The 16233-nt window shown below is 40.0% G+C and overlaps 2 protein-coding genes across 2 annotated transcripts; both read right to left on the bottom strand.

Moving 5' to 3' along the window:
• Positions 1-4807: 4807 nt before the first annotated feature.
• LOC136353930 (probable E3 ubiquitin-protein ligase ATL44) lies at positions 4808-5539 on the bottom strand. The gene has a single exon (XM_066305301.1). It carries the CDS (start codon positions 5537-5539, stop codon positions 4808-4810), a length of 732 nt encoding a protein of 243 aa, XP_066161398.1.
• Positions 5540-10639: 5100 nt separating this feature from the next.
• Positions 10640-11906, bottom strand: LOC4349781 (phytosulfokines 2-like). Its single transcript, NM_001423157.1, has 3 exons — positions 11640-11906; positions 11460-11554; positions 10640-11328 (listed from the first exon to the last, which is right to left on the bottom strand). Exons 1-3 carry the CDS (start codon positions 11770-11772, stop codon positions 11197-11199), a joined length of 360 nt encoding a protein of 119 aa, NP_001410086.1. The 5' UTR covers positions 11773-11906; the 3' UTR covers positions 10640-11196.
• Between the last annotated feature and the right edge of the window lie 4327 nt (positions 11907-16233).

Genomic DNA, 16233 nt, shown 5'->3' with positions numbered 1-16233 from the left:
GAAGGGGAATTTTTCGTTAAATTTCATCTCAACAATAGGGAGGATAATTTTAAATGGATCTTGATGGCTGTGTATGGTCCGGCCCAAGATGATTTTAAATCTAGTTTCTTGGCGGAGTTCGTTCGTACATGCCAACAAAATCATCTACCTACTCTTACAGGGGGGGACTTCAACATCCTGAGAAGTAGTGTGGAAAAAAACAATGCCCGTTACAACTCTCGTTGGCCTTTTCTCTTCAATGTTGTGATCGATAGCTTTGACTTACGAGAAATCGCTCTTTCGGGTAGGCAATTTACATGGGCAAATTCGCTTCCCATTCCTACTTATGAGAAACTAGACAGGGTCCTCACATCAATTGAATGGGAATCCAAGTACCCCTGGTTTCGGTTCATGCTCTTGACAGAGGGGTATCAGACCACACGCCTTTGCTCCTTGACACAGGGGAAGCGGCCTTCACGGGAAACATTAAACAGTTTAAATTGGAACTGGGTTGGTTTCTACGTGATGACTTCTATGATCGTGTTCTCGAGATATGGAACAAACTAGTCAAGGGTCGTAATGCGGTCCAAAGATGGAATAACAAGATGAGCGCTTTACGTCGCCATCTTAGAGGTTGGGCTGCTCATACCAGTGGCGTCTTTAAGCAGAAAAAGGCAAATTTGCAAAACACAATTGATTCTCTAGACATCGCAGTAGAGGTACGACTCCTTTCGGATCAAGAAAGAATTCTTCTTGATCAATCGAGGGATTCTTTGGCAAGTCTACTCCGTGAGGAGGAGATTAAATGGTACCAACGCTCGAAAGTCTCGGACGTACTCTTAGGAGATAACAACACAAAATAGTTTAACTTGATAGCCAACGGTAAACATAGGAAGAAGAGGATCTTTTTCCTAGACCAGGATGAAGGGAAAATTGAGGGGGTTGAGGCCTTGAAAACTTATATTACGAGTTTTTATAGGAAACTTTTTGGACCACCAGAGGAGAACTCGTTTTCGCTTGATGAGTCCATAATTGGTGATATGGCTCAAGTTTCACAAGCTGAAAATGATTTTCTTACTGCTCCTTTTTCGGAAGAAGAAGTGAAAGAAGCCATCTTTGCGATGGAGCATAATAAAGCTCCTGGACTAGATGGTTTCCCAGCTGAATTTTACCAAAAATTTTGGGATGTTATTAAGCATGACCTGATGAACCTTTTTAATGAATTCCATACTGGTAGCCTCCCAATTTTCGGACTAAATTTTGGGGTACTTACTCTAGTTCCAAAAGTTAAAGAAGCAAATCAAATCCAACAATACAGACCCATATGCTTGTTAAATGTCAGCTATAAAATATTCACTAAGGTGGCTACAAACCGAATTAGCTCGGTTGCTAACCATTTAGTGAACCCGACCCAAACAGTTTTCATGCGTGGACGAAACATTTTAGATGGAGTTGTCATCATACATGAAACAGTTCATGAACTACATAGGAAGAAGTTGAGTGGGGTGATATTCAAAATTGACTTCGAAAAGACGTATGACAAGGTTAAATGGCCTTTTCTGCTACAAACTCTGCGTATGAAAGGTTTTTCGCCCAAGTGGATATCTGGATTGAGTCTTTCATTTCCGGGGGAAGCGTGGCAATCAAAGTCAATGATGACGTCGGGCCTTTTTTTCAGATAAAAAGGGCCTTCGGCAAGGAGACCCTCTCTCCCCAATCCTATTCAACTTTATCGCTGATATGCTAGCCACATTGATAAACAGAGCCAAAACACAAGGGCAAATTGATGGAGTCATACCACATTTGATTGATGGGGGACTCTCCATTCTACAATATGCTGATGACACAGTGCTGTTTGTGAATCATGACCTTGAAAAAGCTCAGAACATGAAGTCAGTGCTTCTAGCTTTCGAGCAGTTGTCGGGTCTTAAGATCAATTTTCATAAAAGTGAACTGTATTGTTTTGGTGAAGCACTTGATTATAGTGATCAATACAACCAGCTCTTTGGCTGCCAGGTCGGCAACTTCCCATTCCGTTATCTGGGCATTCTGATCCATTATAGGAAGTTGAGAAATGCGGAATGGAAAGAAGTGGTCGAGAGATTTGAGAAGAAATTGAGTAGCTGGAAAGGAAAACTTCTTTCGTTGGGAGGACGACTTACTTTGATTAACTCGGTACTTAGTAGTCTCCCAATGTATATGATGTCATTCCTTTGCAATTCCTAGTGGGGTACTTAAAAAACTTGATTACCTTCGATCTAGGTTTTATTGGCAAGGGGATGGACATAAGAAGAAATACCGGCTTGCTAAGTGGGACATTATTTGTCGTCCCAAAGAACAATGGGGGGCTAGGAATTCATGACCTCGAGATAAAGAATAAAGTGTTGATTAGTAAGTGGTTATACAAACTACTTACCACCGATGGAATATGGCAACAACTGCTACGCAATAAATATTTGGGATCACAACCTTTATCTCAAGCCTATTGGAAAGCGGGGGATTCACATTTTTGGGCTAGTCTTATGAAGGTCAAACATGATTTTTTCCGTTTTGGATCCTTCAAAATTAGGGACGGCTCCCAAGTTAGGTTCTTGGAAGACAAATGGTTGGGGAATGCCTCGTTAAGAGAACAGTATCCTTGTCTCTATAACATAGTTAGGCATAAACAGTCGACTATCGTACAGATTTTCCAAACCAATCCTCCGTGCTTTTCATGGCGACGGGATTTAATTGGTGCAAAACTAGCTGCTTGGCATAACCTATTGCCTCGCATAGCTGATTTGGTTCTAGTACAGGAGCAAGATGAGTTTCACTGGAACCTCACCCCGAATGGGGTCTTCTCGGTCAAATCTCATTATCTAGCTCTAACACATACCGGGGTTCCGAATATCAATAGACAGATTTGGAAGGTGAAAGTACCCCTAAAAAGTTAAAATCTTTCTTTGGTATTTACGTCGGGGCGTAATTCTCACCAAGGACAACCTTGCTAAGAGAAATTGGAAAGGCAGCAATACATGTTGTTTCTGTCACAAGGATGAAACTATCCAACATTTATTCTTTCAGTGCCGCTTATCTCGCTTGGTGTGGTCTGTAATTCATTTGGCTTCTAATCTAAAACCTCCTCACAATGTTGGTCATATGTTTGGGAGTTGGCTATCATGTGTCCCCAAAGAAATGAGGAATCTGCTTTTGATGGGTGCAACAGCTCTGTGTTGGTCCATTTGGCTAAGCAGGAATGGAGTAATTTTTGATAAGAAGATGGTGTCTTCTCCTTTTTGCAGGTTATCACCTTAGTTACCCGGTGGCTACGTACCTGGGCTATCCTCCACCAACCGGGATTGCGGGATACTATTATGGTGGTATCTCGACGTTTGGACCAGGTGGCACAGGAGTTTTTTACCCAGGAGCATGGGTGGCGATCTAGTCTACGGATTGATAGCCACTAAGATATACGGTGGTATCTCGACAGTTGGACCAGGTGGCACAGGAGTTTTTTACCCAGGAGCATGGGTGGCGGTCTAGCCTAAGGATTGATAGCCACTAAGATATATGTTTCTGTTAAACTTTTATGCTTGGGAGATGTTCTAGTTATTTTTATCTTCTTTTTTGGCTGTGTGCATTTTATGCAGAGGCCGGGGGTGACTCAGTTTGATTGTATCATCTTGATATAATTATCTGAGTCTAAATAAAACTTTCATTATCTAAAAAAAATTGACCATAGATGATCACTTCTTTTGATGGGAAGCGATGGTGGTGCAACGCAACAACGTCAAGGAAGGCATAAAAAGCTCATCATGCTTGCCACCGACCTCGCAAGTGATTTGGCGGTCTCAGATAGTTATACGATGAATAGATTATATATAGTCACATCATTAATTTGAATTATAAAGGGTTCTCGCGAAAAAAAAAGAATTATAAGGGGGAATTTGATGTTCATCCTAATATCTGTAAACATGTGGTCTATCACTGGATAAGCGGTTAATTGGAATTAAGACGGGCATAACTCGAATTCTGCCGTAAAATCAAGGCTGAGGTGGTGTTTGAATACATGGACTTAATTTTAGTCTCTATATTTAGACACTAATTTAGAGTATTAAATATAGACTACTTACAAAACAAATTATATAAATGAAAGCTAATTTGCGAGACAAATTTTTTAAGCCTAATTAATTCATAATTAGAGAATATTTACTCTAACATCATATAGGCTAATCATGAATTAATTAGGCTCAATAGATTCGTCTCACGAATTAGTCCAAGATTATGGATGGTTTTATTAATAGTCTACGTTTAATATTTATAATTAGTGTCCAAACATCCGATGTGATATTTTATAATTAGTCTACGTTTAAGTTTTAGTCCCATCTAAATAGGGTCTGAAAACATTGTTATGCCACTTGTTTGAATAAGAGAATCTTATCATTACAGCTACTCTAGATTAAAAGAAAAATGGTCCATCAATTGCTAAAACACATACTACCTCCGTCCAAAAATAAATGCAGCCATGAGAATCCGTGTCCAACGTTTGACCGTCCGTCTTATTTGAAAAATTTATGAGAAAATTAAAATAAATTAGTCACATATAAAGTACTATTCAAGTTTTATCATCTAATAACAATAAAAATATTAATCATAAAAAAATTACAAATAAGATGAACGGTTAAACGTGACACATAAACAGTGTAAAACTATACTTATTTTGAGACGGAGGAAGTATTACACTGCCTTTGCTTAGCTCAATGCTCTTTACAGAAGAATGGAAATCTCAACTATACATCAGCATGCATGCAGGCATGCACACGCGAAACAAAAAGCCCACAAAATTTATTTAAAGAAAATGGATGTTGGGGCGGGTATTGGCGGGAACGACGGCGGGAAGGAGATGGCGGCAAAGCGGGCAGGAGCGGCTTCGCTTCAACCACTCGGCGAGGCACTTGTCGTGGAACCGATGCCTGTGCGCGCACGGGATCGTGCTCAGCTCGTCGCCCACCTCGAACTCCGCGATGCAGATCACGCACCCCGTCGAATCCGCGCCGCCCATCGCCGTCTCGCCGCCGCCGCGCGGTTCCTCGTACTTGCTCTTCCCGAGGCAGCTGGTATCCGCCGGCGCCACCCTGGCGGCGGCCACGGCGACATGGCGCCGGGCGCCGCCTGTCAAGAAGACGACGCCGAAGTCGCCATCGTCGATCGGCGGCGGCATCGGCGGCGGCGCGCGGGTGGACGCGAGGCGCTGCAGCCGGGAAGAGAAGATGTTGAGGTGGTGGGTGGGCGGGCGCGGGAGGCGCGGGCCGGGCGGGGTGAAGCGGTCGGCGTCGGCGCCGCCGGTGAGCTCGAACTCATCGTCCCAGAGCGACGACGACATGGCGGCGTCCTCGTCCGCCGCCTCGAGGAGGCGGCCGGAGATCTCGTTCGCCGGCGGCGCGAGCATCCGGAGCTCGCGGTAACGCCGGTAAGGATCGTCGTCGCGCACGTAGTGGCTGTTGTAACCATCGAGTGGGATATACTCCATCTCCATCTCCATCTCCGGCGTCGTGGCGAGCTGCTCCTCCGCCGCGGCCATCATCATATCGTGAGATCAGCGGCGACGGGGAATTGAAGGAAACTTCAGATGATCGAGTTCGTTGCGTGGGTTTGGTGTTTCAATATATCGAGGCGATCAAGTAGTTTTACTCCGTATCGGACTCGGACTCAACTCTGAAATTCCGACACGGAAACGGACAGGAAAACGCGCGGGGACGATCGACTAGCCGCTCGGAGGAGTCCGATGGTTTACAGTCATCGCACTTCTCTCTGATCCCGCAACGCGATGCGATCCGTCGCTGGACCCTGTGTTGGGCTTGCCATGACGAATAATTTAAGGCCCAATTAGTACCGCAGTTGTTTTGGCCCATATAATATATAACCCAGATAGAATAGGAGAAACTATTGGCCTTGTTTAGTTCCAAACTTTTCCTTCGAACTTTCAATTTTTTTCATCACATCAAAACTTTTCTACGCACATAAACTTCCAACTTTTCCGTCACATCGTTCCAATTTCAACCAAACTTTCAATTTTGACGTGAACTAAACACACCCATTATAAACTCTCGAGAGAAAGTCACTTTGTTGTTTGCGTCACTGGAAAAACATTTAAAAAAATCAACAAGATAGTTTAATATGTGCTAGATCACTCCATAAACATGGAAGATAAAATTAACTTCTATATGTTGCGTCATGTCTTGTAAAAGTTGAATTTTAACTTGTATATTTGTGAAGTGATATATTACATGTTAATATATCTTCTTAATTTTTTCCATAATTATTTAAGTGACATGCAAATAACTAGGGGACATCCTTTGTAGAGTTTAAAATCAACCCTCACATAATAGGCCATACACATACACGCATGCTCGGTGATGTCCCCTGACCATCCATCGTTAAAGTAAATCAGGTACACTAAACCCCCCTTTTCTCCTCAACTTTAGGAGTTGGAGAGAATAGTATCACGTGCACATGTAGGGGTTACTAAAGAGATAAACCTTATAAATTTAATTGTGAACCGAGAGTAAATAAAAGAGTAAAACTTATTTTTGGACATAAGGAGTAGGCATTCTGTTTTTAGAGTACTAATACTCCACCCATTTCAAAATATAAGATTTTAAGGATTCAAAATTTATACCACAATATAAGCACTTTTTCATACAGTATCTCATTTCAACCAATTTCTCTATTTAACTCTTTACCTCAACCAATTACAATTATTTTTCACCATAAACTTGGTTTCTTTTAAAACTTTCATTAATGATTATATTTTGGAACATGTGAAGTGTTTTTTTTTCTCAAATGCGCAAAATGATTGCACGTGAATATATTAGAAGAAAATAGTTATAGTTACACAACGCAATCAACCAGACCGAAGCAAAAATAAAAACTTGAAGCTTAGGAAACAAACTACGACGGCTAAAACACAAACTCCAAGCAGCAGGAAGGGCCCGAGCCACGCTACACTCCCAACAAGTCTCTAAAAGCGACAATGCCAGCTAAAGACCACAGATGATCCTCCGAGTGGATGGACTCCAGAACCCTGAGACTGAAGAAAGCGTGGAGTCGAAAACCCTAGAGTTTCATTTCTTCCACAACTGCCAAAAGATCAGGAGCACCAGGGAGTCGAAACTGGCGCGGAGATGCTCAGGTAATATCAGGCCCTGGAGGACGGCCACCAGAGATTGTGTTACTCTAGACCTTCTACTCCCTCCATCCCATAATACTCCCTTCGTTTCAAAATGTTATGACACCGTTGACTTTTTAGTATGTGTTTGACCATTCGTCTTATTCAAAAAATTTAAGTAATTATTTATTCTTTTCATATCATTTGATTTATTGTTAAATATACTTTCATATACACATATAGTTTTATATATTTCATAATTTTTTTTAATAAGACGAACGGTCAAACATGTGATAAAAAGTCAATGGTGTCAAATATTTTGAAATGGAGGGAGTATAAGGGATTTTGGAGGGATGTGACATATTCTAGTATGATGAATCCCTCTAAAATCCCTTATATTATGGGACGGAGGGAGTATATTAATATAACTCTCTTCAGTTACATGCGTCTCCACTATGGATTGTGCTATCGATGTCTGGAAAATATAGTTGGCTATTGAAAAACGCTATTATTGGGCCAAGCTCGATGGCGCTGCTGGCTCTCCACCACTAGGCCGTTTAGCAGATATTAAAGTTGAGGAGAAAATACTTCAGTATCCTCATTAAATAAGTAATGGTAATGGTTGAGGGTAAGATGCAAAGAAAATTAAAAGGAATATGATTGATGGGATAAGTAACATTTCAAATCCTTTACAGTTATGAACAAATAAAATAACATCTTATATTTATATTTATGGACAAATATATTTGTGCACTCAGGGAGTATAACTGTTGCCTCTCTTGTCTGAAACGCATAGTACTAACCTGCCACTTGATGGATTTGATTGTTTCAGGTGAAGTATTTACCACTGTGATTAACACGGTTTAATTCGTATGGTCGTCGTCGAAGTCAATGAAATCAAAGAGGAGGAGGTAGGCCTGCATTATCTGAACTGAAATCGACCTAGCTAGCGTAACACCCTGCATTATCTGAACTGACAGTGGACCGGCCAGCAGAGTGAAGACAAGCATACCAGCCAAAATGTGCAGAAGCCATCGACCAGCTTGGATCGCACCAATTAACACACATTAGTCCCTCCATTCATAAATAATTATTGGTTTCGACCTGTAACAGAATAGCTTTAACTTAATACATATTCTGAATCTCTGATGAATTGATAGACAGATTATGTTTGCATGCAGCTACTAGCTTAGCAAGTGCAGGCGAAAAGTGTGCGGCCCCTCACTCCAATTGCGAAGTGGCCGACCTCCCTCTGTTGCTGACTTGCTGTTGCACGCCCACACACACCCATCTGCCGGAAAAGAAGCAACTAAAGCGTACATCGCCTACATGCGTGCGTGCTACACTGCTACTACTAGCCTCCTCTTCGATGATGAAGGCTACTTCGAACAAATGATTCTTGGAGGATTTTCCTATGTGATGATCACTTGGATCAAAGAAATAACTATCCAAAAATCCTACTCCCTCCGAAAAAAAATCCAATCCTAACTACATGTCCAATCCTACCCCTTCCGACAAAAAAAAAAGTTCAATTCTTACTATAAACTTGGACACGTGTGTGTCTATATTCGTAGTTAGAGTTTGTCTTTTTTTAGTTAGAGTACTATGAGATTCCTTTGAATTATATCCCAAAATATAGATATTTTAGAGGAATTCTGACATGTGCTTTAACCTATTGGAAATAAATTCTTTGTATCTTCCTCCAACTTCTGTTTTCGCCGGTTGGCGGAAGCCAGCCGAAGTTTATTAAGATTTGGGAAAATCTTTCTCCAACTTCTGATTCCATCGTTTTTTTTCCTATGCCCTATTTAAATGGTCATTCATATTATTGTTATTCATTTTTTTCAATCCATAAAATTTGAGATGTTATAGTATTTTAGTTATATATGTATTTCCTTTTGTTCATGTGTTTTAAAAATCATGCATTTCGAAAAAGCCATGAATCATGTAATCAACTAGTGAGGGAACCTGACACCTAGCTACCAGCAACCAACATGCTTTTAACCAATTAAAACCCCACTCGCGCGCACTACACCACACTACGGCTACTATATATACTCATATCTTCAGACAACAGCACAACAGCAGCAACATATGCATGCCCAACTAAGATTCTATCATATGTATGTCGTCACTGACTACTCACACTAGTGATTTATCACTAGTTCACTAGTCATCAGATTCAGATATATATAATGGAGCTGATCACTATTGGCCACTCAGCTTAACCCAAACATACACTAGTGCACGGGCGTGCAGTTCACTTTCTACTATATCAAATTAAGCTCAGTCCCTGTTTAGCGAGCTAAAGATCCTAAAAAATAGATGGTGAGTAGCCCACCGGTGAGAACCAAGAAGAACTGTGTTTTGTAGCATCTAACTTTTAGTTTATTTTCTAGATTCTAGAGCTATATGATACTAAAAGAAGTTCCGATGTTTTTCCAAACAAGACATCGTGCATGGTCAGCAATCAAAGTTCAGTATTGAGTTGTATGCAACAATTAGTTCAACAAAAACTTAAAGTGATAAGAAAAGATAGTCAATTTTATATTTCGACGATTAGATCAGATTATGATCAGACAGTACGTGTGTATGTGTAACCTACGACCTTAGCTCACACATACCTAGATACTCAGATACTAATGAGCTTTGTGATCACCTCGGTCTGAATTTTTGACTGCTGGTTCGAGGCTCCAACTCGACGACATCTTTCGCATCTACCACAGCATCTTTGTGAAAAAGCTAACCACAAATTGCTCGATCGATACATAGTACAATAATTTGCAATGTCATGGGGATAGATAGATAGAGATAGGTAGCTATGTTAGCAGTGTGACTGAATCATTGCATGCCAACGCATGTGGGGAGAATCTTCGTGTGTTCCCCTTTTGCTGGTCAGATGAGATTTATCAAAGCCTCTGTATAGCAGCTAGCTGCATCCACGGTGTTGACTTCTGATGACCATGATGTGGAATCTGGAACAAAGACTTGATACAAAATTGCCCATGACTTGGGCACTGTAGACAGACTGACAGAGAGTGACTGATCAATCGATCTTAGTAGGATCCTGGACTGGTAGTTTTTTTTAAAAAAAAAAAGGATTAAGTTTCTCTTGGGAGAACTATTAGTGTCGAGAAAATGTTGAGGTTTCGTTATATTTTATTCGCATTTTAGTATTTACAAGTGTCATGCCCGTACGTTGCAATGGCACTGGAATTATAGGGTTTTGTTCTTTTTCTATCCATTCCTTTTAAATTTTTGTGTGAAAATATTGATCTTTGGGTGGGGTGTTTTTTTGGGAAACTGTTTTTTTTACGTGCGGGATTACGATGTTGAGGAGGACGATGAATCCGCTTTTAAGGTGGTAGAGATAAACCCTGATTGATAACATCTTTTGTTTGCTTTATATTGTACGTTGAAATTGATGTTAATTTATTTGTCAGAATTTTTTTGCTCCGGTAAAGTTCCAGCCATTTGTAAAAACATTGTTGAAAGAAGAACTGTCCAAGTTTGTATAGCTCGGCTTAACGTTGGTCGGTCATTAAAAAACGAAGAAATTAAGTACTACACTTTTTTACAGACAGGAAGACAGACATGCGCCATTAAACAAAACACAAGTGTTCCTTGATAAGTATATTATTCATGCTATGTACTATTTACCACTACTACATACTAAGGACATGAGACAAAGGTAATATATATATGCATTATATTGCTACCACAGCTTAATTTCATCATGCCATGACAAACCAAAATACCATTAGTACGCGTACTGATCACACTCCCTCGTCAGAAATAACCCACAAGCACTCACCGGACTAAGTAAAAGCCAACGAACACTTGAAGGAAAACGATGCCATGTACTGCTACTAGCTAGTAGTATCACAGATTGTACAGAAACGGACAGTGATTGGCACTGCAGAACAGTAGCGATCGATGCAGTGAAAACAGCATGCAGAGGTAGATGGATAGATAGATATGCATATAGAGTTGGTTAATTTATCTCGATCTCGATCTTCCTTGTATTAGCTTTGGATTTCAGCGTGTAGTTGGATGGATGGATCGATCGATCAAGGCTTGTTCTTGTGCTGCGTGTAGATGTAGTCGAGGTGGGCGTCGCTGAGCAGCCTCCTCTGCACGCACTCGTCGTTGTTCTTCCCCTCCTCGCATGCTGCTGCTTCCTCCTCAGCTGCTCCCATCAACTGACCAAGAACAAGATAGAAATAAATTAACAATCAAGATTAGTTACCACTAATTGCTTCTTCATCAATTCTTGTCTAATCAGCTAGGTACTCGAAGATTTATAGCTCTGTATATTTCCATCGATTCTCACCTCGGAGACCTCGTCGCCATTGCCGGTGTCACCTTCCAGCTGGAGCACAAGCTGATCAGCTGCAACTGCTGCTACTGCCTTGACACCGCCATTCTCTGAAAAGAAAAGCTCCAAAACGTCAGCTAATTTGCATACACTATCAATTGAACAATCAATAATCCAAGTGCTGTAGCTAGCTACCTTGGTGTTCATCACGAGGAACGGCGCGAGCAGCTGCGGCGAAGTGGAAGGAGAAGAAGCAGAGGGCGAAGAGGAGAAGCAGCGCAAGAGCAGCAGCAGCAGAAGAGGAGGAGACGCCGCGAGTAGTGCTCATATCTATCGTCTTCTTCTTCTAGCTTGGGTTAAACTATGGTGCGTTGTCGAAGGGCGAGAGGAGGATGATGATGAGGAGGAGGAGGAGGAGGAGAAGAGATTTTGCTTCTTGCAATTGCTGCTTTGGGTTTGGGTGGCGGCGAGTAGTAGAAGTAGTGGAGGCTATTTATAATCGGGCGAAGTGGCTTGCTTTCGTTGCAACTTGCCGTTGTTTGATACACACAGTGAACTGAAAAACACATGTTACATGTACAGTACACAGGAAGTGGCCAGACAGGGCAGGATTATTGTTAATTTTATAAGGATCGGCCGCATGCATACAAAACACGGGTAGATTTAAGATTAGTTAATGTATATATATATATATATATATATATATATATATATATATATATGTAAAAATTATCAATCCTTTAGGGCCCCTTTTAATCGCAGAATTGAGAAAACGTAGAAATAGGAAAAACGTAGGATTTTGATAGGAATGTAAGTGTAAAACAGCGGATTGCAAAACACAGGAATGACCGTTTGATTGAACCACATGAAAAACACAGGACTTGGATGAGAGAGATAGACTCAAAGGAAAGTTAGCAAGAGGTTGAAGCTCTTGCTAAATTTCCTCCAAAATTTTTATAGGATTGTCCATTCCATAGGAATTTCAAAGGATTGAATATGATTCAATCCTTTATTTCAAATGGCTTCATAGGAAATTTTTCTATAGGATTAAAATTCTCTAAAATTCCTATGTTTTTCCTCCAAATCAAAGGGGCCCTTAATTTCTCCAATCACCAAAATATGGGGGCAAAGAAACCTAGGGATAAGAAATTCACAAGCTAGAAATTCCATTAGAATTCCAGTCCTTTCTCGCGGCAACAAACAACGCTGTCGTTTGCCTTTTGGCTTATCAGCTGCATGCGGTCAAAATTTAAATTTTGAAACTTATTTTTAGAGTTGATTTTGAGGGTATTTAATCATACTCTATTTTCCAATATATATTAACTTTTAAATCGATTAGAATATTAACTTTTCTTCTTTTTTTTAATCCTCAAAAAAAAGAAAAGTTTTACCTATAAATTATTTTTAAGCTGCTAATAAAACTTTTTTTTCCAAAACAAACAGAGGCTCAAAGGTGCCAAACAAACTACACCTAGTTCATGCTACGGTAACTGCCACTACCGTGTTGGTCAAAACGCAAAGTTTTTGCGGTTGGCCTGAGTTAGGTCTAGTCTAAAAACCAACTAAACATGGCTATTTAATTAGTGATAATTTTCTACTAGCAGAATTTCAACTCTTGAAACAATCGTAAATTTGGTTTGTGGGTCATCTGAACTACTGTGTGTGTGAAAAGAAAAGCATATTGGACATTGGTGATAAAGGGATGCTGTATGAAATGGATATATATGTCGGAGACAAGGCAAAGGGAACGCAATAGTTGATTGTTGCATAATATTACTACTTGTGTTTTCGTCTAATCCAGAAAAATAGAACTCTTGTGAGAGATAATGCGCTGACACTAGCCCCATTTTCACGGGTACAACATTTGCGCCAAGTCGCCAACACAACGAGCTGAATATATTGATTGGTATTTTGCAACAAGAAATAGCATGAGGAAATAGAAAAAAATGGATCCTTTGTCAGCCTATTAACCGAACTTAGAGCTTATTCACTTTGTCAACATTTTTAAATTTTGGTATTATCAATATTTTGTAAGGTAGCAAATTAAACATACCATTACCAACACAATCCTTTCAAATTTTGGTAATTCCGGAACTTTCCACTCACAAAATTTCAACTAAAATTTACCTTACTTTATCAAAATTCGGTAATGCCAAATTTTGGTATTACCAAATATTGGTAATGTTTTTCTTACAATAAAGTAATTAAGCCCTTAATTGCTTACGTTATTAATCATTTTCTGGCTGCTCATTGCACACTGGAAAATCTGCTGGCAATATGAACCCAGCCAATCCATGTAAATTGTAGTATCAATTTTACTTTTATTTTAGGGCCCCTTTGAAATGAAGAATAGTACACAACAATAGGAAAAACATAAGAATTGAAGTGACATATTTCCATAATCCTACAGGAATAGAAAACCGAGTAAATATGAAGAGGATCCCTTTAATATCACCATAGGAAACAATGAATCAAAAGAAAATTTCTAAGATGTTAGACCTCTTGTTTATTTTTCTATGAAATTGCGCAATAGAAATACAATCCTATTCTTTCTTATAAATTAAAGAGTTCCATAGAAAAAATTCCTTAGGAAACTGAATGCTTCAAAAATCCTATAGCAATCATCCGATTCAAAGGGGCCCTTAATGTGCTTGTATATGTTGACGCTTTGGATTTGAGCAAATGAAGTTGGTGGAATTCAGAGACGAGAGCAGAGAATACTATAACTTGTTTGTTTTGTTCTTCAGCGGAGATTGGATTGATCATTAGACCCTCCTCCTAGGGGTGCGAGCGGGCTTATCCGCGAATCAACGGATTTGACTTGCAGGTTACCTATTAATTTGATCTATAAATAAGTTTATAAATTGACCCATTTGTATATCTAGATCTGATAAGTTAGGCCACGACGCGAAAATTCATGGGTTATCATCTATTTAACCTTTAAGTGAACTCGCAGGTCGTTCTCCTTGCATCTAATATTGGATTTGTTTGTTTTGTTCTTCGGCGGAGGAGAGATTGAATTGATCATCAGACCCTCCCCCGACGCAACTTCCAACATTTCCTTGTCCCAAAAACTGTTTGTGTTTCGTTTTTCAACACAGTTGCACAGAACTGATGATGAGCAGCAGGTAGCAGATTCATGAGATCATCAGAGCTGCTGCATCTGCATCTGTGGAGTGGACGTGGCAGCCAGCTCGGCAGCTTGAGCTTGCAGAGCTAGGGCAGGAACGGGGCCCACACAGTAACAGCTGGCGAAGTGGGACCCACGCCCAAGCTAGCAGCAGCACGTTTGATGGAAGGAAGGAAGCCGCCAAGTCTACACACCCACCCATCTCTCTGATCTGCAATAATCTGCCAATCCGTATTGGCCAGCCAATGGCCATTGCCAAATGTCAAGTACTCGCTCCATCTCAAATTATAAAAGATTTTCAATGGATATGACACTTAATTACTATAAGTACAATGAATTTGTACAGAAATTGTCTCATCTATTTAAAATCCTTCATACTATAAGGGAGGGAGTAGTATTTGTTTTATAACTGAGGGAATAGTAGACACACACAGACAGTAGCAGCGGCTACGCATGCTCTGTTCATTTGCAGCTGCTGCTTCTGCATGCATACGCATTCAGAGCTCTGCTTGGCTGCATCATTGGCGCCATGGCCACTATCTACAGTGGAGTGGTGGAGGTAGTGGCATGTGTGCAGCGTGCGTGAAGACTGAAGACTTCGGGCTGGTTTGGTTTGAGGCTTAAATTAGGCTTACCAATATTTGACAATTTCAATAGTGTTTAGTGTCTATTTGGTTTGAAGCCAAATTTTAGTATGTCTAAGAAAATAGGCCATTTTAATAGTGAACTTAGGCTGTTTTGGCTTCAATCCAAACACAACTTTGCCATACCAAAATTAGTCATGCCAAAACTTATCAAAATTTGGGCATTGACAAAATTTGGTAAGGTCTATTTAGGCCACAAACCAAACCAACCCTTCATCCGGCCGGCACGCGCGCCGTGACGAGGGAGATGGCGACGGGAGAAGAGGATAAATCCACGAGGAAAATCAAACCGGAGCATGTGAGTAAGATACTCCCTGTTCACAATTCCGACGAAAACCGGTCGAATTCCGTAAAATTTCGATGTTTCGACATGGCTCGGAATTAAGTTTCGATTGAGATTTCGAAGGTTAAACAGTATATTCAGTTGAAATTTATTGAAAACCGTGATACTGATGAGGCTCAAAATTTAGTGGTCAACCGATAATGTAAACCTGCTCCTTTCGTTCAACTTTTACAAGTTGTAAAAATAAAACAAATGAAACTATAGCTAGTTAACGTATATTTATAGTTAAATTTATCTTTTATATAACACGTAAAAGTGAAATTTAACTTTGCATGTTTGTGAAAATGATATATCTAATGTTAATACATTTTCTCAATTATTTTTAACTTTTTTATAACCATTTGAGCAATCATCTCATCCATCGGCAGCGTGGGCTCGTGAAGTCGATCCTGATCCATCATGGCGCCACCCTTTCCTCTTCTTCCTTCTCACAGTTCCATATATATGAACTTGTCCTGTTCATATATACTCCCTCCGTTTCTAAATATTTGACATCGTTGACTTTTTAGCACATATTTGACCGTTCGTCTTATTCAAAAGATTTTATAAAATATGTAAAATTATTTGTATACATATAAGTATATTTAACAATAAATTAAATAATAGAAAAAGAATTAATAATTACTTAAACGTTTTGAATAAGACGAACGGTTAAATATGTGTTTAAAAAGT

This window comes from Oryza sativa, chromosome 11, assembly GCF_034140825.1.
Source record: "Oryza sativa Japonica Group chromosome 11, ASM3414082v1".
In the NCBI taxonomy this organism is placed as follows: Eukaryota; Viridiplantae; Streptophyta; class Magnoliopsida; order Poales; family Poaceae; genus Oryza; species Oryza sativa.
The sequence above is the reverse complement of the archived record's forward strand: the minus strand, read 5'-3'. Positions and strand labels throughout refer to the sequence as shown.

Excerpts from the sequence above, each read along its gene's own strand:
- LOC4349781 (NM_001423157.1), bottom strand. The coding sequence starts at position 11,772 with ATGAGCACTACTCGCGGCGTCTCCTCCTCTTCTGCTGCTGCTGCTCTT. Across the intron at positions 11,555-11,639 it reads TCCTCGTGATGAACACCAAG|AGAATGGCGGTGTCAAGGCA; the intron begins GTAGCTAGCTAC and ends TTTTCTTTTCAG. Across the intron at positions 11,329-11,459 it reads ATGGCGACGAGGTCTCCGAG|TTGATGGGAGCAGCTGAGGA; the intron begins GTGAGAATCGAT and ends GTTCTTGGTCAG.
- LOC136353930 (XM_066305301.1), bottom strand. The coding sequence starts at position 5,539 with ATGGCCGCGGCGGAGGAGCAGCTCGCCACGACGCCGGAGATGGAGATG.